The sequence below is a fragment of the Manacus candei genome, unplaced genomic scaffold, assembly GCF_025592945.1.
Source record: "Manacus candei isolate 608988 ecotype Guabito, Panama unplaced genomic scaffold, ASM2559294v1 h1tg000014l, whole genome shotgun sequence".
NCBI classification, from domain to species: Eukaryota; Metazoa; Chordata; class Aves; order Passeriformes; family Pipridae; genus Manacus; species Manacus candei.
The window spans coordinates 14,033,695-14,059,567 of record NW_026138062.1 but is presented as its reverse complement, the minus strand read 5'-3'; the positions used below and the strand labels follow the sequence as shown (position 1 = coordinate 14,059,567).

General features: G+C 40.0%; 1 protein-coding gene across 8 annotated transcripts in view; it reads right to left on the bottom strand.

Moving 5' to 3' along the window:
• The window catches only part of KLF12 (KLF transcription factor 12), a 235,860-nt gene that overhangs the window by 34,665 nt on the left and 175,322 nt on the right, over nucleotides 1-25,873 (bottom strand). For 7 of the 8 annotated variants that reach the window (XM_051780495.1, XM_051780502.1, XM_051780496.1 and 4 more), the window contains one exon: nucleotides 24,573-24,632. The exons of the other annotated variant lie outside the window; for it this stretch is intronic. In XM_051780495.1, coding sequence (XP_051636455.1) covers nucleotides 24,573-24,632 — 60 coding nt within the window. The remainder of the gene's footprint in view (nucleotides 1-24,572; nucleotides 24,633-25,873) is intronic. 8 annotated transcript variants of the gene reach the window in all.

Here is a 25,873-nt window from a genome sequence, read left to right as displayed (position 1 = left end):
ACCCTTTCCTCCCTCTCTCCCTCTTCTTCCTGACACCTTAGTACCAAGGTGTATCATCTTTTTGGGAAATGGCTGAATCACACGACTGTATGAACACACATGTTCTCCAGGCGGAAGAGTAAATGTTAGCGCTAGTCACAACTAGCAAATGCTGAAAGTACATAGTACAAAAGATCAGAAAGTAACCTGTTCCCTTTTCTGGCTCTGCTATAAGTCAGCAAATGCAACTTACTTTTTGCAAGGACAGTAACTGCGTGTTTCATCCTTAATGTATGTGTGTATTTAAGGTGAATATGGTTAGGAAGAAATCCGTTCTAACACTGTACGGTGATGAGGCCTATGGTCCTACTTCACGCTTTACTACACATCACCAGACAAAATATAAGCCAAATACTGGTATGGGATTTTCAAAAAATCTCTAAAGAAAATATTAGATTTTCTTTTTCTAAAGTAATGATTAAAAAATAACTGTGTAAAACAGTTGTGTGATCAGACTGCTTCTGCTCTGCTAGCAAACTTGCCAGAAACTGCAGGTTCCCAACTCTGGGACAAAAGAGCCATTATTGATCAAATATTCACAGGAATGCAAAGCTGCTAACTTCATGTTCTGGCAGAAGTCCCTGAAAAAGGTGGTGCTGTGATTTATGTGCCATTCAATGTTGTTTTCAAGACATTTGCTGAACTGAAGAAGCACCATTAGAATACGTCAAGCACACATCAAAACCCATCTAAATCAACAGGGGCTGAAAATACATCATGTGCATGACATACAGTAATTGACATGTCATATTTTATTTGACATTTCAAGGACAGTAATGCCTATTTAAATGGAGACAGTAATATAAATTTTTTTTTACTTGGGCTAATGAAAATCTAACAGGACATCTTGGTGAAGAACTGTTCACTGAATATCATAGGAAAAAAAAAGAAATAAACTAATAAAGTCTCTAATGGCTCAAATTATGAAATGCAGAAGAGTCAATCTACAAGAATATAACTAACACACCTGGGGGAAAATTCTAGCCACACTGGTTAACAACCTCCTACTGATTTCCATGGAGCCATTATTTCACCCATCCATCCCTACTCCCTTTGCAGCTCTGCCTGGATTTAGGTCTACAACTAAAACTGCCCAGACTATCAGCATGACAACTGATATAGAAATATGGATTAACATGATGGGAATACAGGAAGGCATGCACACAGCATGGGTCATGCTCTTTTTCCCTGCACAGACAAGACAAATTGCAAGGTATTGAATTTTGAATTACATATGCTTCACCTGACACCTCATCCTCTCTCCTGAAGGCAACTGCATGGGGACATCACCAGTAATAACAATGGCCCTACAGGACATGTTGACAGGCGAAAGGGGGATGTACTAAGAAGCAGCAGCTATGCAAGCTACTCCTTTTAACAGGACTAGGAGATTTCCTCAAATTTAACACCCAACAAATTGAGAGCCCACTGTCATAATTTCTTCTGGTTCCCACTCATAAAGGATCCTTGCAATTTTTTGCTTCATTTAAATAATCTAAAGGTTTTTTATTTTTCAGCTCATGTTGTGATGTAAAAGAAAGGTGCTGACAGAAAGTTTTTAAACTAAGGGTTAAATAGACTAAATTAATCTGCTGTCGCTGTTTTTACCTAATACTTTCCTGTACGGTCTTAATTGATTCTTTATTGTACCACCTTCTCTCCTCTACATTTCCAAGATGTGATGCTGCACTCCTCTGAACTGCTGTTTAGCCAAGCCAAATGTATTTAACTCTTTTACTCTGCCTTCTTAGCTATCCCCTCCAGAAATCTAAGCAGTTTGCTGCTCATCTCAGGTATTGTTCATAGTTGTAAGTGTACTGAACGCAGCACAGTTCCTTGAAATAATGCCATGTTCTCAGTGAATGCATGACAGTAGCATTTGCAGGATGAGCCCCACATGTTGTATGTGTAATATAAAAATATTACACTGTGTGGATGCTACACAGGAAAAACCATTGTAAATGCGCATGGGTGGAACTGCCAGCACAAAATCAAAGCGAGCATGCAGAAATCTAAAATCCAGGTAAATACCTCCTGAGAGGAATATTCTTCCCCTCCACATTTTTTTCCATGTAAAGCTCTTATTTCAAAGAATGCAATGAATTTATTAATGACTAAATGATAGATGTGTCAGAGAATACAAGCAAACTGATTTACCTATTTTTTTAAAACCAAGATCCTGGTCATAAATTCTGAGATGTTTATGCCCAAATAAGAAAGTAAACAGAAGTCTTGTATTAGTTTAAAACTCTATTAAACCAGAAGACAGAAAAGGAGATTGAAGGAGGTAATCATGTTAGGCCAGCAAGCAGAGAATTTTAATCTCCCCAAAACCCTCAAAAAGTTTTTGGTGAATCTTCTTAATTGCAGCAACTACAAAGAAAAATAGTATGAGTAATCTGTCATATGTCTAATTCTCCTTTCAGAGCTGTGGAGAATTGAGCAAGGTAGAGAGAAAGATACAGTGCCAGGGTTTCATTTTAGACCTCAGAATTAAATACAGAGATCAAGTAGTTCAAAGGAGATGAAAGAAAAAAGAGTTCACATACTTTGTGACTTTAGCTTCTTAACAGTTGCGTCTAGGCTGCCATAACAAGACAAGAGCATACTGGGCAAAAATGGAAAAAGACAAAACTACTAACAAATGTGAAGTTATTTTCAAGACTCAGAATAGGATCATTAAAAGAACTGAGAACAAAAAGGAAGAGTAAAACTATAAAGCGATTTTTGACAGACCTCTTTTTAAAAAGTGGCTGAGCAGATTCACCAAAGTGTGTGAAATCCTTGATCCTAAGCTGAACTTCCATGAAAACACAATCATATTCCTTTCTGTTCATAGGTCAAAGAAATGCTGCCGGAGCCAAAGAAAGGGACAAAGAACACTTTCTGATTTTAAATTAGGGAGTGCTGCATAGATAGGCACAGGTGTCTCTATATATCTAGCTAAAATGTTGTTCTCAAACACAAAGTGTGTTTCCACATTTAATTGACTAAAACCAAGAGGTCAAAATTTGAATTGCTGAAAATTAAAATAGTATTGAATGACACAAGTGAGAAAAGGCTGATTGAAATATAACCTTTTATACAGAGAATGGAAATATGTAAACTTTTGCCAATCAACAGTTACATCAAGGCTCTGGAAGTAGGATGCACCAGAGGTGAAAAGACATAATGATCCTGTAATGGTAATAGGTATCTCTTCTGAAAGCACACAGAACCAAATATTAGGGCACAGTATTTCAAGCCTGTGTGTGCCATGCTGAGCTCAGCTCTGCTCTGCTCCACCTAATGTCTAGCCTCTTTCCTCTGGCCCCATCTACAACCCACCAAGAAGAATGAGGCCGTTCCACCACCCTGCAAGCCATAGATTAGGGATGGGACATTCTCATACATTCAAGTCAGGATAGTCTGTTACCTTTTCTGCTTGAAATGCCATACTTCTTCTGCTACAAGCATGCAGTGGGATTTTTAATGTCTTCAGGAGCTGAAAGGGATGTACTGCTTTGTGCTGTGGCTGTGCTGTGAGGAAGCTTGCTTCCCAGTCCTCACGAAAACATGAGAGTGGGAGCTTCTGCCTGCCCCACAGCAGGAGAGCAGAGGTACCTGGTCTCATCAGCAGTGTTTATTTACATAGAGACTGTTGTCCTCCTTTTAGCACTGTCTGTGTTAATTCTCAATTTTCACTTGTGATGGGAAAATTTTAATCTGAATTAATATAGTTAGATTACACATACACAAAAAAAAGCACTTACTAAAAATCAAAGATACTTTTAGAAGTTTCCATTATTACCGCTGAAATGAAAAGCAAAAAAAAGCAGTACCATTGCTCTGAGGCATTTTCCTCTACTATTGTTTTCAGATACATTAATTAAATGCCATTCCAAAAACGCCAACAGCGTTAAGTCTCGACTCTAGATGGCAGCAGCCTCCTTTAGATTTTGGTTTTCTCCTTCCTTAGTTTCCTGGTCTTTGTTTCTTAACCCTCCAAACAATTCCACCCTTCCTTCTCTTCCCCCAAATAAAGACTTCAGTGCTCCAAGCTGCACGGCTTGGGGAAGATGACCAGAAGGCATTTTCACTAAAAGGAATCAAGCTATTCCCTGCAGTGAAGCTACAAGGTTCTTCAAAGCATACAGAACAATGGAGGCCTTAAGTGGGAAAAAAGAAAGGAAGATTTTTCCCCTCCTCCTTCCCCTATCAGTCACCTGGAGCAATGTTGGAAAACAGTGCTTCTTTTTGGCTAAACACAGCCCCTCAGAAAGGGAGAGGCAAAGGACAAAGAAAAAAAGAAGAGACACAGAAGAAATGGGAAAAAAAGGTGCCATTTCATAATGAATTTGAACTGGGAAAAAAGTCTACGTAAAGAATATGGCTTTAAAGCACTGAACAATTTTACAAATCTCTCTCTTTGGACACGATGTACTGACACTATGCTGGTGGAGTCTATTAGATGAGCCGAGGCTACTTTATGCATCGTAAAACTTAACACATAAGGAAATCTATTGCTCAAGCAAAAACACCTTGTCTGAACGCCTCTCCTTTTCTCTTCTCCTAATATTTACCGTTAGTTTTGCCACTCAGCCACCAGTCTTGGCAAGTATGTTCTTTCCCCATTCTCTTGCTAGTGTCTTGCCCCCAATGGGTATTTGGTAGGGTACCGTACCTCCTCCAGCTCTCTAGGATTTCTCACATGTTCTTTGTCATGATAACATCTCTGATATCCACATGAATAAAACTGAAATACAGAAATACCTTAAACAGAAATTTCTAAAAGTCTATGCCTGCCTAATTCCTTAACATTTGTAAACAGCTGCAACTGAAGGCTGATTCTGTGAGCCCTCAAACACACAAGACACTTTATTTGGCAAACAATTTCACTTCAGCTGGATCAGTCCCCGCTGTGAAGTTTCCCATAAATGCGTTTTAAAAAACACATACTGTCAGCATTTTGAGGATTCCCATATACATGTGTTGCCACGGTCTTAGCTCTCCTGGTCAGGACATACAGGGACATTGGAGAGCACTCAGGAAACAGCCTTTCGGAATAGTTACAGCTTGGAGATACTTAAATGTGGTGCTCCAACACATGAACAAGTTATGTTTGGGCTATCTTTGCAACTCATGGACTTCAGCTTTCTGTATAAAAAAAACACAATTCAGTCCTCTACATGCCAATTTGAGGCCCCAAAAATCCAAAGGCTTGTGAGGCTGAAGTGTGGACCTAGTTGCCTTGCTATGAGGCATACACACATGGTCTTGTGCAACAATACAGGTTACAAAAGCATAGAAAATGACAAAAGATATCTTCATCCTCACCTTTCTATAAGAAGTATAGGAACAAGAGAAAAAAAGGATTCTGAGAACTAAGGATTTTAGACTAGCAGACTGACACAAAGTACCAAAAAAATATAAAAACATGTAAGAAAAAAAAATTACAAAATTTAACTTCTGAATTCATCTCTGACTCAGTTCTACTGCAAGATCAGAAAAGATCTGTTACTCAACCACCACTACCAATTATATGATCATTCCATGATATTTCTCACATTGTGGTTTTACCATACACCTGAAATGATGCAGCCACAGGCATCTAATAAAGGCAACAGTTTTGCTTTCTCCCCTCTCTGTTCCAAGCCACAGACACCTCTAATCCTAAAGAGAAGTAGATTAGGGAGTTAACGTGTGCCAGTGCTGCCCCCAGTGTGACTGATCAGAACTCAGCTGAACTTGGGTACCCCCACAAGAGAAGTGGTGAATACCCATGACTAGGAACAGGCACTGCACTTGAATAACCATGACTAGGAACAGGGACTGCACTTGGACCATTAGATTTGTCCATTCATCTGTGCAATCAAGTTATCCCTGCTACTTTTGGAAAAGGAACTAACATCACCAAGTTACATCACTGCTAAAGGACTCAAACCCTAAGTTAACAAGTGAAGACTTCCATCCACATATATAACTGAAGCATCCCAATACAAAGTGTCTTCTAAAAGACCACGCTCACACTATCTCAGTGCTTTTTAAGGAAAAGTCCCAACTACCCCCCACTGACGTACATAGTTCTGCATTGTGTGAGGGTAAAAAAACCTGAAATTAGTGGATCTAAATGTTAAATCCTGCTAGTGGATCCAAATGGCCAAACTTGTGTCTACATGAGACACCACGAAAATTAAAGATGTTCTCTGAAGGTGCAAGGCTTGTTTGCATGACTGCACGTGCACCCTTGGGATAAAAATCATTGCTTTTGTGTCTGACACAGTTATGACTCAGAAATGACATATGAACCATGGCCACTTTAAAAACTGGGTCCAACACAATTTATGAGAGCAGCAAAAATCACCGGGGGTCCCACCTTAGGACTACAGTAATGAACAATTCATTTTTGTGCTACTAGAGGGAGCAAAAAGAGCAAACAAAGCAGTAAACCTTCATCTTCCCTTTATTCTCAATTATTATCAGGTTTATCTATAATTCATAGGTTTTACTATGAGAATCAACATAAAATCTGAACAGAGTTCAGATTTATGAATTTATTCTCTCAATACCCAAGTGAGGCCAATGGACAACGTTACTACCATTTTTCAGACAAAGGAATGACACACAGAGTAATTAACTGCCCAATTTTTTAATTTTTTCTTTCTTTTTTTTTTTTAACAATAGAAATAGAATAGAAATATGCAATGGAATGGAATGAAATGCTAAATATGAGTGATTGGGGCATCCTTAAAAAGCAGGGCATAAGAAATCTATGATAACCAGGATGGTATATGGCAGGTAAGAAATCGTGAGTCACAATTCCATATACCTAGTGAGTGCAAAGGTGTATGTGATTCAAGATTAACTCATACTTCAAACTCCATTTTCCTGGCTTTCCCTAGGTGCTAAGTTTTGGTATTTAGGATTAGAATTCACATAATAATTTTCAAAGACGGATTTTCTTCTCCAGGATGGTATCTTTACCTTACATCTCCACTATATTTGTTACATTCTCTTCAAAATGCCTTCTTTTTCTCTGTTCTAAGTGGTTTGCTTAGACTTCTTTGACAACCAAAGGAAAGACAGACCCAAGGAGAAACTGGTAATTCCTGGGATAATTCACCTCATGTGTCTTAGACATGCATGTTTTAAAATGGGATGGACAAGCCCACCTCTCTCCATTAAATGCAGAATGAACTCTACTGACGAAAAGAGTCATACCAAGAGAAGCACATAATATTTATTTATCCATGGCTATATCTTTAGCTGCTACACTGAATGCAACAGGTATGGAGGTTTGCAAAATGTCCTTAAGAGCAGAGAAAAAGAGAAGGAAAAAAAAGACTTATTTGTTTTACAAGTTGTTACATTGCTCAACGAATTGCTTAGTCATTTGTCTACTCATATTTACCATATGTGTGCATTTATGAAAATGTAGTCTGAGTGAGGGACTGGGGAGGGTGTCTGGAGGCAACACAGGGCATGCTCATACACCCTTGACTTTAATGTATTAGACTTGTAATGAGGAACTAATTTGGTTCTAAGCATTGGCTTGGCAGAAACAAAATACTTATAGACTATTAATAGAGAAACTTTTCATAGAAGCTGTGACCTTTATGACTTAGCATGGCTTACAGCCCAACCTCTGTTACAATTAAACAGATCCTTACTGCAAAGCAACACATTTCTGTTTTGTTTTTTTTTTCCCCAATTATAAGGACAAGATTGCTAAAGCAGAGCAACGTTTTAGTACCCATACTGACACAAATCCCTTCTGCAGTATGGAGGTGTACTGAAACGGTGTAGGGGGAAACACAGGGTTGGTTTATGGCACTCTGAACAATAGTGTTCCCTAATGTTCTGCAAAAATCTGTTCCATCTTTAGTTGAAGGCCTATGGAGATTTAAAGACAATGATCTCTACGCTGTGATAATAAAACTAATTAACATGAGAAATTATTATCAGTCACAATGTTACAGTGGAATTAGGGGAGGAGGGAGAAGTGTATTGAAGGGGTTACTTCTCTCACTTCCAAGTCAGACATATATAATAGGTTTCTAATGACTTTGAGTATAATTAAACATTTAAAATCACTATTGCAAATGTCTGACGGAAACCAGTTATGAAATACATCGAAGAGGACAGTCCATTTACTATTTCAGTCTTTATTTGCCAAGCCACATGTCAACAAAAATACTGGTTGTTAAGGTCACTGAGACTAGAAAAACCACGGAAAAAAAATGTATCAGGATAATTTTTAACTTGAGTGGTGAAAGTCTAAAACGCAGGAAAAGATGCAACACAAAACACACATTTGCATTTTTAAACACAAGACTTCAACTTTAAATCGTAAAAGATACTTATTCGTCTGACTTTATCTGGTCATTGCTGTAGCTCACAGCAGCACACAGAATATCAGTGAAAGGACGTACAGTCTAAAAGCACAGGTGCATGAGATTAAACAAAATGTAAAAAGACAACAAATTAGTTCTAGAAATACAAGCTAAAGAGATATTTGGAAATAACTATAACAACTGGTACAGTAATCCTAGCTCTTCCTGGCACTGCAGAAATGAGGAGCTCTATAGGGATGTGCCAACAGCTAAAGCAACAGAACAGCAATGAGCATAATTTTGTCATACCTAAAAATGAGAGAGTTGAACAAGGTACCATCTCATTAGAAGCAAATGGTGAAAGCAGCTAAATGACTGGTATTTCAGCAGTTTTATGCTTTGCAACTATTTTTGCCACAAGAAATGATTTGTAGTGATGTTCGGAATGTAAAGAGCGACAGAACAGTTCATAGTGAGAAAGTTTCTTTAATTTATCCTATTCTTAGTAACAGATTCAGATGATGGCAGATCTAGAATTAATATGGTCTCAAGAAGAGAGAGCAGAGTGAAAAGGTTTCCTGTGAAAATGATTTCAGCCACATCTTTGACAGCTGACCCACAACCATATTACCCTGAAAATGCCAAATTTGTGAGATAACTGAGGGAGATAGTAGAGCTCTGCACAGCCAAGAATGTAGCGATAGGAAGTGATTATTCACTATTTTTTCCAGGAACAGAGGACTTAAACTGAGCAGAGGGAAGAACTTTTTTTTCATGCAACACATACCTAGAACTCACTGCTACTGCATAGGACAAGAGCATAAATGAGCTCAAAGGAGGATCAGACAAGTCCACAAAGGGCAAGGCCATATATGGATATTACACATTATGGTCTAGAAATAGCCTCAGAGGCTGAGGTTCAGAAACAACTAATTTTTTTCTACACTATAATCATCATCATGGCTAGGCTTTGCGAACGAAGATTTAGGAGGCTCTATCCACATTTGTTACAAGTACGCTGGTGGCTAATAAGGCCAATACGAGATAGACATATCCGATTGCAAAAGGCACAGCAGAAAGACTCCTTAGGTGGTATATTCTGCAAGGTACGATTCTTTCTGCGTTGTCTTTTCTCCTCAAGAGTGATCCTGTGTGCATTCTCAAAGGAAACAGCAGCGTTATAGATGGTGTTATAGAGGTTGATAGAGAACTGTCTTCTTTAAGCTGACTTCCAGACCAAAGAGCTCAGCAGCATCTGCAAAGCAGGATGTTAAACGCTGCAGAGCTGCTTCTGTGTGTGCAACAAGGGCGGCGTCATCAGCATAAAGCAGTTCCTGGACAAGATGATTTAAGGTCTTGGTGTGGGCCTTCAGTCGCCTTAGGTTGAATAGGCTTCCATCAGTACGGTATCGAATGTAGATACCGTCCTGATCATCGAGGTCTGCCGTGGCCCTTTGGAGCATCATGCCAAAAAAGATTGTGAATAGAGTTGGTGCAAGAACGCAACCTTGTTTCACACCATTAGTTATTAGAAAGGGCTCAGAAAGTGCATTGCCATATCTGACTTGGCCGTGCTGATCCTCATGAAGTGAGATGATCATTTTAAGGAACTTGGGGGGACAACCTAAACGTTCCAAAATCTGCCAGAGACTTTTTCTGTTCACAGTATCAAAAGCCTTGGTGAGATCAACAAAGGTTACATAGAGACCTTTGTTCTGTTCCCTACACTTCTCTTGCAGTTGTCTGAGAACAAATACCATGTCTGTGGTACTCCTGTTGGCTCTGAAACCACATTGGCTTTCAGGTAGAATTCCTTCTGCTATAGTGGGCATTAGTCTGTTCAAAAGTATTCTTGCAAGGATTTTGCCAGCAATGGAGAGCAGAGTAATACCACGGTAATTTGAACAGTCTGATTTATCTCCTTTCTTCTTATACAAAGTGATGATGACTGCATCACGAAGGTCTGATGGTAGCTTGCCTAGTTCCCAACAGCGCACCACAAACTCATGAAATTTAGCATGGAGTGCAAGGCCCCCATGTTTCCAGATTTCAGGTGGAATTCCATCAACCCCAACTGCCTTGCTGATTTTCACCTGCTGTATGGCCTTAAGGGTTTCTCCCATAGTAGGGGCAATATCCAATTCATTCTTCACCGGTTGTTGTGAGGCGGACTGAGTTGCTGAGTCTTGAACTACATGGCTAGTACTGAAGAGAGCTTGGACGGTGGCAGCAAGGTCCTCAGGATGTAGGTTTGATTAGAGTGTCCTTCTCTTAGATGGATAGCCTTACAGGGCTAAGTGAGCTCCATCTGCCCCGGTTTGGGATTAGAGTTGTCCTTCTCCTAGGATGACTGCCAGAAGGCTAATGAGCTCATCCTGCCCAAGGATGTATTGTATCTGACCCTACGGTTTTGACCTGTATGCTATAAAGTAAAATATGAATAAGAGAAGGGGCGGGACATAGGGTATTCCAGAGGAAGAATCACAACAGCAACCTTGTTTTTCTGCTCTTTTGGTAAACACTAGCAAGGTTACTGGATTTGTTTGGACTCAGAAGGAAGAATTTTAGACTTTGGTCAGTTGTTTCTATATACACACTAGTGAAATATGCCCTTTTGAAACCAGCTCTTGAATGCCAGCTTTAGTGAAGGCTGGTTCTTATCCCAGCAGGATGGCCTCCCAACTTTACATTGCTTGGAGTGCTTACAAATACATGGCCCATGCAACAAATGGCAGCTTTCTTAAGAAAGGCAGATCAAACGAAACACATGCTCAACAGAAAGGAAAAGGTTCTACTTGCAATATTAAGGCTATTCTTCAGTCCAACAAGGCAGGGCTCTTCACTGTACACTGTTCATTGTTTTGTGCAGGTCAAATCCAGATGACAAGTTGATGAGCACAGTACCCCTTCCTATTCAAGCATATTTCATAGTCCAAAAAGAACATGACAGTATCATCTAGCCCAGGAAGCAGGTGTAGGGAGCATGAAGGAATATGACTCCCTCTCAGTCTCACTGCAAGAGGCTAGAGGAAGGGTGAGGAGCAGAAAAAAAAAATGGACATTTATGTTCCTGAAAGCATACTGTAAGCAGCAACAGGCAATCTGAAAGGTTGAGAAGTGGCAGAGATTTCAAAAGCTAGCTCAACAGAAGAAGTCTCCTTGATCCTGCTGTTAAGACAGTTATCTCCAAAAACACCTCTACGCTAAGAACTGGCTATCCTAGCTACTTTTGCTCATCAGGTCTGATGGTAGAAGTAACAATACTATGGAAACTACCTGAATTTACTCAATTGAAATCACCGCAGGGTTTAGTGCTTATACCAAGATCATACAAAATGATATTTAACAACACTACCATGACACAGCGATAGAGAGGGTGGCTTGGAAAGGGGGAATGAAAAAAAAATTAAAACAAAAATCAAAAAACCCTCCACAAAATTGCCTGAGTAATTTTTATGAAATGAAAATAATTTAAACAGCCATTTTACAGAAAAAGAGAATTATGCCATTAATCAGCACTGCTGGATAATTACACTGTACACGAGGCCTTGCTTTTAGGAAAAAATATAAGCTAATAAAGACAGTCAAACGATTGGTAGTGGCAGGGCTTTTGGGACATAACAGAGACACAAAGCTAAATAATTTAAAGCTAAGGAGTATAATGACTGTGAAACCAAATTATTTTAAGTTTATATTAATTCTCCGCCCAATTACATATCTACCACTAAATCCAAAAGCTAGTGAATTCCTCTCAGCTGCAAACAACCAGAGACAATGAGAAAGCCAAGGGGATGTGATCTCGAACATGACCAGACTCTGAATGCGTCCTCCCAACTGCTGTGTACATCCTTAATATTCAGAGGTCTCCTAGAGAATTAAAGCCAGTTCACACTTCCCCCCAGTTACTGTCGGTTCAAGTAAGGTCTCTCCCTAATACAGTCAACTGCAGTCAATCAATTTTCTTTGCAGTGCCTTTTTGCACCTCTCAAGCACCAGCAGCAGATGGCTCAGCCTGGCTGTCGCACTACCACATTTGTAAGGGAGAAATCAGTGAAAAGTTAAACAATGTTGAATTAACAATGAAAATGAAGCCTGGTGTGTAATGACAGTGTTTCATTACATTTGCGTTGTAAGCAATTTAGCCCTAATTATTATTGACCTTTGGCAATACTGCATCCAAGTAAAATGTGCTATCTTAAAAAGCACAGGTATATTGGAAGGCAGACATTGTTTCTGAGTGTACTCATAAATAAACCAGCCAGTTTCCCTTCCTGTGTTAGGGGTTTACCTTACAGCTGAGTTTTCAGCATTCAGCCGTCACCCTTACTTTGTGTTTGCACAACAAACAATACAAAACCAATTTGATACGGTACACCTGGCAAGTTATTATTATTATTACTTCTATAGCACCCAAAAGAGCATTAGGTACTTCACAAAGTAGTTAAAAAGACAAACTATGAGCTACAATGAGCTAATACTCAGTGAAACAGTAGAAGTACACAGGGTGGAAAAACAGGAGGTGGTGTAACAGGAGGAAGTATACTGGTTACAGGAATAACATTAAACAGTTACTAATCCGGGGGACACAAGGTTCAGTGCATGTTGCCTCTTCTTATTCTACACTGAGTTCAGAGGAATCCCTGCGACTGGACATTTTATTAGCATGCTTTCCAAATCCACTCTTTTTTTTTCTAAAAGTGCTGTTTGCTTGCATTTGCAAAATGCCAATCTGCATTTTTTTTGTATGAAGGTTTTGAAGCCTGAAAACAGATATATTTAAAAGTCTTGTCAGTTCCAAAGCTAATATACCTATTAAGGATTCAACAAACAGCAGCCACAGGTTTTGAAACTTTCACTGATTTCACAGTGATGGCACAAAAGTCCGTAACTTTGGGCCAAGATGCACTAGGCCAAATGCACAGAAGGAGCTCTTTTCCCTACACGCCACATAACAGACCAACAAACCACATCGTGGGACTCTGCACACTCACATCACAAGCTAGAAGAACTCACTACTGACTTGTTTCTCTCACTTGCTCTTTTGATTTTTAGGGCTCCCTGTTTAGGGAACTGTGCACTCTGCTTGGCATAGCTGATCTACATAGCATAGGTGCTATGATGCCGTGAGAGCCTGTGGCTACCATGTACCTCCGTGTTCCTGAAGCTCTTCCCTTTCTTCTGCAGGAAGGATTACATCATCCTTCACCTGCAGTGCAGTGGGGACAGCCCAGGGAGGAGGCAGAACAGAGGAAGGTGAATTAAAAAGAAATGACCAGGAAAAACTACAGTGCTCATTACCAAATCCATCTACCAATACAAACCCAATTGCCACGCAGTTCCCTGCACTCTGGGCAACTACATACTGTCCAGAACAAAGCATCTCCAGAGGTTGGCATCTCCAGACTATTAATAATAGTAAGGTATGTGCTGCAACACGAGGGAGAGCTGTGAGGGGTAGCACTCTACAGGGTTGGAGTAAGGAATGATCTGCTTCAGGTTGCCTGCCAAAGGCACTGGAAAACTTGACTTTCTGGGTGTTGCCCAAGGATGCTTTTCTCCTGCCTGCAGTACTCTTTGGAGGGCTTTTGTCCAGTTGAGGCTATACTGAGCCAAATGCAGGTAGGAAGTATCCCTGCTCATTCTCCAGCCTCCCCAAGTGGTACTGCTGCTTCCTGATGAAAGTCACTGGGATCCCTCATCACCCTACAGATAAAAGCATCCTGCTCTTCCCATGAGGCTTAACAGAAGTCACTAGAGCCACAGGTGAGAGTCTGAGAAAGAAATCATTCCCCTTAGTCCCGTAACCCAAAGGTAAGAAAGAGGAAGACTGGAGGCTGCCAGAGGGACTATTCAGGTTTGTCCAGGACTCACTGAAAATGTAAGGATTAGGATGGTCTTCCAAGAAACAGAGGAGAGAAGAGAAAAATTCATCAAGTTTTGACCTCACTCCCTGCTAACAGCCTCATATACCAGAGGTTTTGGAAGTGGAAAAAAGCAGTAAACCAGTATGAAGAAAGGAAGGGGCACAAGGGGAAAAAAACCCTGAGAAGCTAGTGTCCATTGCACCACTGCAGTGGTGTACCATTTAGCATGAGGATACATACCCAAGGGAAGTAAAGTGTGTATTCATGAGCAATGGTCAAGTCTTGCACCACCTTTAGGTTTCCACACACACAGTGTATCCCTGAGATGAAACGTACCCCTGCTAGGGCGCTTCCTCCCCAAGAGATGACTGACAAACTGTGGAACAACGCACAGAGAAACAATTGCTGGCTTAGTCAAAAGGACTGTAGACAATAGCTGCTAGAAGCATTACTAAACATGTTGGTGTTTCATAACAATTTGATCTCATTGCTGTTTGTGTTTCTGTTTTGTGTGTAGCAGGAACAGCTAGGCAAGGTGATGCTTGCTGCTGTGCAGACCTGCTGCAGCAGAGCTGATTGAGGCTTCCCAGTTCACTTCTTCCAACACCCTCCCCTTACTGTGGAGATGTAGTGTATTGAGAGTCTAGCTCCCTACAGAAGTACATACAAGGAACTTATACCTTGTCTATATAAAACCTTCAGCTTTCAAACCAGTAGTACTGAGTCCACAGGTAGAAGCAGAAATTTGGCTTCTATGTGTACTGAGCAGAGACAATTTGACATATCATCTATTTTTCAGAGGATTAAGGTTACCACGTGTCTATCTTAAAGCATCAGCCTGCCTCTCAAATACAAACATGCAGTTATAGGGTTTTCAGAGACACATTATCTCACATTATGGTATATGCCAAGGGGTTAATCTAAGTCTTGGAGATATGTTTTGAAACTGGTTTTGCTAAGCCACTGTCATCTAAATATAACTTCAGTTCATTAAAAAAAAATAAAAAAAATAAATGCCTTAGGAGTTTCCTCTGAAAAAAATGGCTCTTTGAGGCCATCCTGAGAATTCCTGGAAGTCTTTCATGTGTTCTAAAAATCATCTCTGTGAAGCCCTGCACAGTCATCCCTCCCCACTGCAGGCACCCAGAGAACGCAGAGCCTGCATGGCTCCTGCTCCAGTTGCCCCCAGTCCTGCAGCTCAAGACAGCCCTTCCCAACCAGAGTTAACTCTCTACCCAAATAATTTCCACGTGACTTTGCAAGCTACTTCTTGTAGAGAAAAGCTTAACTGAATTATCATCTCATTCCAAACTAGTTTCTATACAAATAAGAAAGCCCGTGAGCATAACACCTAAATTTATTGAAATGCTTACTCTCCTGTAGTGGTTGAGAGAGTGCATATTACTTTACAGCAGCTAATACAATTTTGCCCCTATTCCTACAAAGGACCAACCACGGTTTCTCCCTAAGAGGGAGTGCATCTCTGCGCTCACACAGCTGATATTCTTCCAGGACTCTTTATTACCATTTTCCCTATGATGGCTGCCACAGATGAGCTGTTCTGCACAGATTTTCTCCTCAGTACGGGGGGCTGGGGAGGGGGGCATTAATTATACAGCAAGATGGAGCGGGGCCAGGCAGCCCCTCTGGTGCACCATCTCCTCCATGCACAACCCTCTTCCTGCTGCTTTGCAGCTACAAGGATCACCTGTTGGTCTTGGCACTTGCCCAAGCTGGGGCCTAGCGGAAATGACAGAATCAGATAGAAATGAGAGCCAGCTCCTATTCCAGCTACCCAAATGAGGGAAATACGAAAACAGACGATGGCAACGTGATCTACTTGCTGCACGTGGGAGCCAAGAGGGGGTGGGGTAAAAGGAAATGGAGAAAGAAGGGGTATACATTGAAAAAGAGAAACAAATGAAAAAACAGAACCCCCCAAAATCCACTAAAAGGAAGCTTTTCTTCCTCCTGTTGTTCTCTTTTCATATTCAGCACAGCAAAAATATTAGGAGAGTTTTTCTCCATCTGAACACCTGCCAAGAGGGAGAACTAGCTACCTTGTTCCTGCTCCTGCTGGAGATGTTAGATGTTTCCATCTCCCACATGAGGTATCTCAAAGGGATATTCAGGCACACAGCAGAAACAATCTGCCTTTTTCAGGCTGGCTCCTCTCTGTACTGCATGGCGACCAACAAACTGTTTCAAGATTTGCGTCAGGAATTCCCTTCTCCCACTACAGTGCTCAGCAAAACCTTTTACTTGATATTTGGGTGAGCTGCAATGTTGTGCAGCAGAAGAATTAAACACCACTCACCTCTCATTTTGTTATTTCAGGCAGAAAAAGCAGCTATGTAACCCAACAGAAAAGGTAACCATCTCTAACAGTATTTAAAGCAGAGGAATGCTGCCTTTTAAATGATAAAAATACAAACTAATTGCACACTGCATTTTCATATGTAGTTTCATATCAGCTCTTGGAATCTATATTTACTCTAAGCAGTAACCATCCTACCATCCAAAATCTCTCATCAAATTTCTCTGGACCCTTGAGTTGAGTGACATCATAAATATATACTCTCTCAAATACCTCATTAGGCTTTAAATGAACTTTTAAGATTTTTTTTTGCCCAATAATTTTTAGAAACAATAACAATAAAACAGGAAAAATCTAATTCTGAAAAGGAAGTTTCTCCCTCTCCGAGCAATGGAATGGGTCCCCAGAGCTTCCTTCTTCCTGAGAAACAAGCCATGAATAATCAATATATGGTCCAATTCCTCAATAAGCACCAAGCCTTTAAACACCCAGCATTCAGGAGTCTCTGTGAGTTTGGCCTTTAAACTGTACCACTCTTTGCCCTTCTCTCTCTGGTTTCCCGAGCGTTCTCTATTCTGTTCTTTCTAGCAACTAGGTAGGTAAGCAGAAGCAAAATTCGAGCAGTGGGAGCAAGCTGGAGCTAATTTGCACTTTATGAATTATTCAAGCCCTCCTGATTCCTGCACCTGCACTGAGGCAGGAAGCTTGCAAGGAACAGTCATTACTCTTCTCTTGGGTTTGCACAAGCTTGGTTATTGCTCAGATACTTTGTTCTGTAACTAAGGGCTTCAGGTCTTGTATTAAGCAATGGAAATGGCAGAAAAAAACCCCTAACCTCATGTTGTCAAACCCTTCTGCTGCCTCAAACCCAAGATAATAATTTAACCCATTCTGAGGTGAATTGTATCAGACTGATGCTGAATTCATCTCACATACGCTAATCTGGATCAGCATCAGCAGAGAAAGAAGGAATGGGTGCATGAGCTGGTCTTGTCAGACATTTACTCTGCTGCATTAAACTGCACGTTTAAACTTCTCCCTGGCTCAGTAGAAAGTATTTCATGTGCATCAAGTATTTCACACGATAACTTGATCATTAAGGCATCCTTCTCCACAGATGTACCATAAACAAATTTTCTCCCTGGCATTCTGGCTATCAGGGGTTAGTTTAATACTATTGGAAGAGCCTATACTGTGCTTGCAACAGGGTGGATTTAACAAGCAAACAGGTCTTTTCCATCTCAGTCTACTATCATCTTGGTAAAATGAATGTGACTGCAACTCCAGATATGATCCATGAATCTAGACAGCTATTAGGAACATTTACAGAGAGCAGATACAAACCAATTAGCACTATGAACATTTTAAGATAACGATATGTTTTTGAGCTAATATGCTAAGGCAAACAGATCTAAAAGTATTATGCAAATTCAAAGCAGCAAACACCATCTTCACTGTATCTCATGTCCGCAGTTGCACTGAATATCTTTGGGTCTTGTCCTTTATTAACATTGCTGTTACCAACTAGTCTCCAGTTAAAAGACTAATCCCCAGAAGCTAAGCATCATGCTTTGATTGATCCAGTAAATCAGATCTGTGGTAACTGATAATGAAACCTCTTTAATCTCCTCTTCCAAAAAAATGAGTCAAACACGAGTGTTAAGCATTCAGAAAGGTACAGTCAATCCTTATCAAATCTTTGTTTTTCTTCTTTCTATGCCTAAAGAAGTTAATTCATTTTCCCATTGATGCAGAATGCATGATTGGTCTTGTGCTGCTCTTATCGCATTCCTATCCAATAATAGGTACTCTGGCTCCTTTTTTAAGGTATTTTAATCGAGCATGTAAACATGTGTTATTCTTTGATGCTCCTTCATTCAGCATCATTAATCCCCAGCATGAAATCAATAGACTTAAAACTTTTAATCACGTCAAAATGCAACACAGAAATCCACAAATGACTTCAGTTCATCACACACACTGAATAGCCTGCAAATTGGAAACTGTGCCTTCTTTTTGCCTTGGGAATCAGCAAACCCTAAGCTAGTCTTTCACTGAAGTAACATGATTCTTTCTCCAAGAATATGCCATTAGGCCAAAAAAAAAAAAAAAGTTGATAAACAAAACATGGGATTTTCTGTTTGCTCAGTCATCTTTTTTCGTCCCTTGTGGTCTCATTGGCCTTATGAGAAACACTTTTTTTACTGCAACCTCTTGACAGTATGCATGTTCAAAAAAAGTTTAAAAACAATTACAGTAACTGGGTTACAGAATGTACTAGAGGTGCAAAAGATGGGAAAAACAGCTTTCTAGTTGTTTATTTTTCCCTTTTTAACAGCACACATTGTTTCTTTGCTTAAAAAGAATACATAAGGGACAACAATCATAGGCCCTTTAAAAATAAAAAAAAGAAGAAAGATAATTAGCTCAATCTTATATATGATTTCCAAAGCCCCTGGGGCATAGGAATTGACAAGAATCTCTTTGATGGGGCAGAAATTGTGGCTGAGATGCAAAAATTAAGGACAACCAGATCCATCCTTTGATTGACAAAAGGGCAGAAACAGGTAAAATGGGAAAAGGGAAAAAGAGCAGCACAGGACCAATCTAGACAATTGGAATACCATCTTTAATTCTACTACATTAAAAAGCACTGAAAGCTTGCTAATTTTAAAGAAGAAAATACAGTTTGGAAAGTGAAATACATGGAGAAGTGTGGAAACCGGCACGCTGAAACCCTGATTTGGGAGACTATTCCTAGGTCCATGACCACATTCCCACCCACTGTCCCATGAACAGTCCTAAACAGCATGTCCCTAAACCCATGAAGTCCTTCACTGGTAAGCTGGAGCTTCTCTGGGTACCAACCACAAGGCACGTGTTCACACATACTCATTCTGGCAACTGCCTGTTTTCCACCCACAGGCAGGGCCACGTCCTGAACATTGTCTACATCTTGCAAAGAAGTCCCAAAAGGCAAGCAGAGTTCTGATGGTGGTAGCACCACAACACCGGCAAGGTGTTGTGTTGTAGCCCAGAGAAGGGGCATCACCCCAGGAATAACCTAGCCATAAGGACACAGGGTCTTCTGCATAAGTGTCCGTGAAAGTGAGGCTACTCTGCAACCAGGAATGCAAGAACCATGAGGCTAAAAGTTTGGGCAGAAAAGGAGGATCCTGGCTCCATACTAGAAATCTGGACACAGCTCTCTGAGGGGAATAGTGAAAGCTCTATATCAGTATCCGCAACTGTTTCTGGTCTGATGTTGCTCCAGTGAATGGAGCCTACAGTCCCAGTCCTGTCCACATCCAGGCAGGACACAGGTTCTTCTTATCCGCTCTCCTTCTCACCCCATGACTTCTGTGCTTCTGTCTATACAACAGCCCATATTCAGCAAGAATGGAGATGAGACACCCCACTGCTCCCCAAGCATCTCATCTGATTAGGCCTGCACCAAGGATTCCAATGATTAAAACAACCCTGTGATGCTTGTGCTGAGAACCTACATCTCAGGTCTCCGACTTTGTTGACAAGCTGGTTAACGAAGCCCATCTGCAGAGGTGGCAATATTGCTGTTGCCGCTGCCAGCTTGTTTGTCAAAAGAATCATCTCTGCTCCACGGTTATATAAAAAGGGCTATGCAGATTATCTGAGGGAAAGTGACACTTTTATTTCCTACTCGTTCCTTCTGTAGTCCATAACAACTTACCTAACCCAAATGGGCTGTATTCCCACAAAAGCACTTATGATCCCTAGGCCATCAGCGAAGTATACACCTAAACTAGATGGGTAGGGGCTCCTTTTTGGTTGCTCTGGAGACATGCAATTCTTTCCAGTGACTATAATAAGGAATTCAAGTGCTTTTCCTCAGAGGTAGATCAACCTGCAAAGCTTAACTTTAACATACAGGTAGAAGTTTGTGTTCACAGTGAGGCACCAGTGCTACTTGCTCAAGCATTAAAAAAGTTTTGTGAGCGTGTAACAGAGACATCAGCACCTCCAGTGTAGCACAACATAGTCTCACTACAGCTGAGAGAGGGAATGAAAATTTCATAGCAGGTATGACTAATCTGCACTTTACTGTAAGTATCCAGAGTCTTAGTGACCTCCTGATTTTGCAGTTTTTTCCCACTGAAAGTAATGTTTATGCACTGAGCTGCATGAAGGAAAAGATGTAGATTAGGGAATTACTTCAAATGCTTTGGCTATCCTAGATGCATTAATTTTTCATTACCTCCTTCATGAAAAAAACCCCACAACAAACCAACAAAAAAAAACCCCCAAAACAGTAAAAACCCTGAGGTAAAACTAAAATATGAAATGAGGACATTCCAAACCAGGCAAGTAGCAGATCAAGCATATCCTTCTGGCAGTGCTCTTGTTACCAGTAACTTCCTATTCATTATCATCATCATGACTCTTTATCCTTTTCTTAAAAATTATCCAGATTATCTCTGCAAATGTGCGGTTTTTTTCCTGTTTGACAGATGTTAGATTCACTTTCAGCTGAAAGCAATCAAATTTTAGGCATAAGGAATACATTTTTTAAAGCCTGTGCTCTGTAGTTAACAATTTTGTCCTGGAGATGAATTGCAAGCACAGACTTGGGCCTCAACATTCTTACTAACTTAATGGGAATTAAGTCAAACAGTACAAGTCAAACAGTGTACTCTGCACTGCAATGCTTATTTTCTTTTTGAACTGGTGACAAATGAGAAAAACTGCTTCAAACTAGTCTTACAAATGACAGAAATAAAACAGAACACTACAAATGTTTGTCTTTGAATAGTGGAGAGTCAAAGCAATCTAAGGTGAAAATGGTGTCCGGCAGGGTAATTCAGATCAGGAAAGTCATCCAACTCCATAGCAGCTTGACCTGAACATAGCCCCAGAGGCAGTACTACAGCTGCCAGAGAGACAGCTAGCCAAGCAGCTAGCGGAGGTGCAAGCCAAGAAGCCAGCCATGAACCCACAGGCCAATGCAGGAAAGCTATATTCCAGAATTTGGCATCTGGGTCCTCCAGCTGCCAAACATCCCCATCTGGCCGGGCCTGCGGACAAGGTGTTAAAAAAGAACAGGGGTAAATTATACAAGAGCAAAAGAAGTACCATCTGCAAGACACCAAGGATGAAGAGGCACGTTGTGCCTGCCAACACATGAAACTCACACATATTATCACTTTGTCCTGGTGGATCAAGGGAGGCAATATGGACAAAATGTTCAACATTTTATAGGAGATGAAGAGTTAGATGTGCATGAACAGAAGCAACATCCCCAGCCTGTGGCCATCCAGAGAGTCAGCAGATGTAGAAGATTCGTGTGGAATTGCTTCTGAGTAAAACTTAGCAGCTTTGAGTAGAACCCAACTAAAAAAAAAAAAAAAACAAAGGAAAAAGCCTACAAAAAATGTTTCTTCAAGACTTTGTGATCCATTGTTCCTCCGTCATCCCAAAAGATATCAAAAATCTAAGAATATTTCTGCACCTTCATAACTAGAATACCATAATTTTGAGTTTAATTTTATGGAAGGATAACTCTCTTCCAATTCAGTGGAAAAAGACAACTTTAGTAATACAAAATTGAAAAAAAACCAAATCCAGGTAGGCATAAAATTTAATTCAAATGAAATATATCCACTCATATAGCTGCATTTACTTGTAGCCAAATTCACTTCCGACAAGCAGTTATTGTTCCTAAACTGCAACAGCGCCGTATCCCAAGAAACAGGACCAGCTGTGAGGAATAATGCCAGTGTCAGCAGTATTAAGTGCAGGGTAAGAATTCACACTTTCAAATAATACACTGACTTAAATATTAATCTCATTGATCTAATTTCCACCTTTCACTCTACGGACAGATTCTTATGGCCTAGATAAGGTTTGGTAGATGCAACTTTCTTGATCGATTTGGTCCTTTATTTTAAAAATACATAAACCCCCTAAAGTTCTCTTCCAAATTTCTGTTTTTATTTGAATCTATTTCCCTTGCCAAATATTACACTTCAGTCTCATCTCGCTCCAGTCACAGTGCACTAACCTTCAGCAGTTTAAAATTGCTACATGAGATTACAGAATTACAGAATCAACTAGGTTGGAAAAGACCTCTGAGATCACCAAACACCACCTTGTCAACTAGATCATGACACTCAGTGCCACATCCAGTCTCTTCCTAAACACCTCCAGAGACAGTGACTCCACAACTTCCCTGGGCAGCCATTTCAATGCCCAATCACTCCCCTTCTGTGTAGAATTTCTTCCTAATGTCTAACCTAAACTTCCCCCGGCTCAACTTAAGATCGTGCCCTCTTGTCCTACTGCTGGCTGCCTGGGAGAAGAGACCGACCCTCACCTGGCTACAACTCCTTTCAGATAGTTGTAGAGAGCAATAAGGTCTCCCCTGAGTTTCCTCTTCTCCAGGTGATTAATGTCATCTTCATATACATCTCACCATGCATGTTTTTCAGGGGGCCTCATTAGTAGGATCTCATATTCATTACTATGATTTGTGTGCACTCTATATGTAAATCCATGAGCAATTTTTTAAGCAAAATATTGACAACATTTAAAAGGAGTAAAAAATTAACAACATAAACTTCCTTCTTGAAAATGCTTTCTGTAGAATGGAAGCTAATATAATTGGTGATTACACAGAATACTATAGTTCATTTCAGCTAAATAAGCCTGCATTAAAAATATACATATATTTTAGAAACACAACATTTTGGGAGACTACTTAGCTCTTCAGAATAATTTCTGAAGTTGCACTGATAATTTCAATCAGATCAAAGAAAATTCTAGGAATTTTTAAAAAATAAATGTATGGTTTCAATTTCATAGCCAAGGAAACCTTAAAAGCTTTGTACTGGCTTTAACAGAGAAATTGTTCCTGCTGCTTCTTTGAAAATGTTTGAGTAATAAGATCCTGCAAAATTTAATATAAATATACCAGTTGTAACGTAATTAACTGCAAACTGGAGATAGGAGTAGATTTAGGGAATGATTTCTGTATTTGACTACTCATTACCAATTTGAAAGTGTAACTGCTCTTAAACATGACTTCTTCCTAATTTTATTATGAAGCTTAGCTGTACTTATAAATATGAAGAATTTGATTTATTCTGCAACTTATTTGCTTGTATTGAATGTGTAAAGTTGTTTTTCCTTCTCTACTCCACAGGCACATGGATTACTAAGGATAAATAAAGCAGTGAGTTGATGGGTTTCCATCTGTCACACAATGACCGTGACTCAAAAGGAATCTTCTGAGGGGCCCACAAAACAAACGAAAGGAAGGAGGACAAACAGGCAGCAAGAAGACTGAGAGTGGACATTTCATTGCACACTATTTTAAAACCCAGTAAAACAACAGCAATGAATCCAACAAAACCAGAAACCTATCAGCTTTGGTATGTCCCTGCTGTCACATGACATCATTTCTATTTAGGCAAGTGGGGTGAACCTGAAGGCCCTTATGGCATCACAACACTTGCTGAAACCTCCCAGTCACCCCCACACTGGACTGGCATATGAACTCTGCACCCTAAAGCAGGGCATCTACTAGGCACATTACACAGTAAGGTTCTAAAATTATGCCCTCCTTGAAAAAAAAGCAAGGAGATGAGAGCACTTTCTTCACTTTACAGCTTTGCTTGCCAGCTGTTTCACGGTAACTGGCAATGGCCCATTATAACACGAGCTACAATGATTCACATTAACTTTGGTACTCAATTCCAGTAGACTATTATGAACATTTTTAAACTACAGACATTATTAAACATCAGATAAGAGAGGGTTTTTTTTTTTTCTGTTCTTGTATTTCAGACATTTGGATTTGGAAGAAAAAACAAAAATGCAGCTTTCCCACCACCCTCTCAGCCCCAAAATATAAAACTCAATTGGAAAACTCAACTTTGGACCTTTTCTAGCCACACATATTCCCCCAGTCATGACACAAAGAGGGAAAGAAACCTGAAAAGCACTGCTACTAGACTTTGTCAATAAAACAGAATATTATATAATACACAATAAAATGCTTCATACCTGGAGTTGAAAAAACGAAAAGGGTTAACAGCTGACCTGGCACAGCCCCACATGCTCTCTCTGGAAATTGAACACAGACAATAAGGAATTTTAAGTTACCCTAAACAATCGAAGGGGACTTAGACAAGCTCGAGCAACACTTACTGCAAAGTAAGTAAGGCACATAGCCTCAGTGTGGAAGGCATTTTAGGATTTTCCCATTCACTTAAAACTCTTCTTAAACTGAAACTGCTCTGTAGAGGTCCCAGCTAATGATAAGGAAGTCATTAGGAGCTCTGTGATTAATTTGCATGGGAGCAGAGTCAAAGCTTAAGGGGCCACATGTCACTCAGTCGTAATTCTGGATCATGACGGATCATATTTTCTTATTAAAAAATAATCAGTGATCAAGAGGTAAACATTAACAAGAATCTACAGCAGACAGACACTGCACAAAGAGTAAATAGAGGCTGGAGTGAATGTCAGCTCCCAGAATTCTGCTGCATAAGTAATATTATTCCCAACACATCACTGAAAAAACATAGGCTTTAATGCTTTTTACTTGAAACTGGTTCCACCAGGTTAGGGGGAAAAAAAAGAAAAACCTGTAGAAAGCCAAGAACAGGAATAATCCCTTTAGTCCTTTCTGTGGTTGAGACCTCAAATGTACTATGAAATTAGTCTGAGGCCAACGCCCAAGAAACTAGCAAAAATATTAAGAGTAACAATATGAATCATAAAAAAAGATCTAGTACAGTAGTAGTTGAATGCATTTGCACTGAAAATGTTTTGGATCTTTCATAAAGATAAAGGTAAAATGGCCAGGTTGGCACAGTAATTGTTGAAAGTGAAAAGGAAATTTTCAGATCAACTTCTCTTGATTTATATAATTGTACTTTCTACTGGATGTTGGAAATCTACAAATAATCTATTTTCTCTCTAGATTCTGCACTGCATATTTTGAACTGCTCAGATTGCCTTGCTTCAAGTGTAAATATTTGTTTTCTTTACTGTTTTTGCCAGTTGTTAGATGCTAGATTTCTGATAATGACAGAAATATGCTATGCAGATGACAAAATGATGTAAAGAATTTTTGAAGTCTTAAGTTATTAGCTCTACCATTGCCCGATACAGGTTTTTTTCCCAAACTGTTTTTCCACTCTTCATGTAGAGTCTCTTTCTTCTCAGAAACATATCTCAGGTACTTGTCCCACAGTATTATAGAATCACAGAATATGCTGAGTTGGAAGGGACCCACGCGGATCATCGAGTCCAACTCTTAAACCCTACACAGAAGGGTTAAACTCTGCCCAAGAGTCACA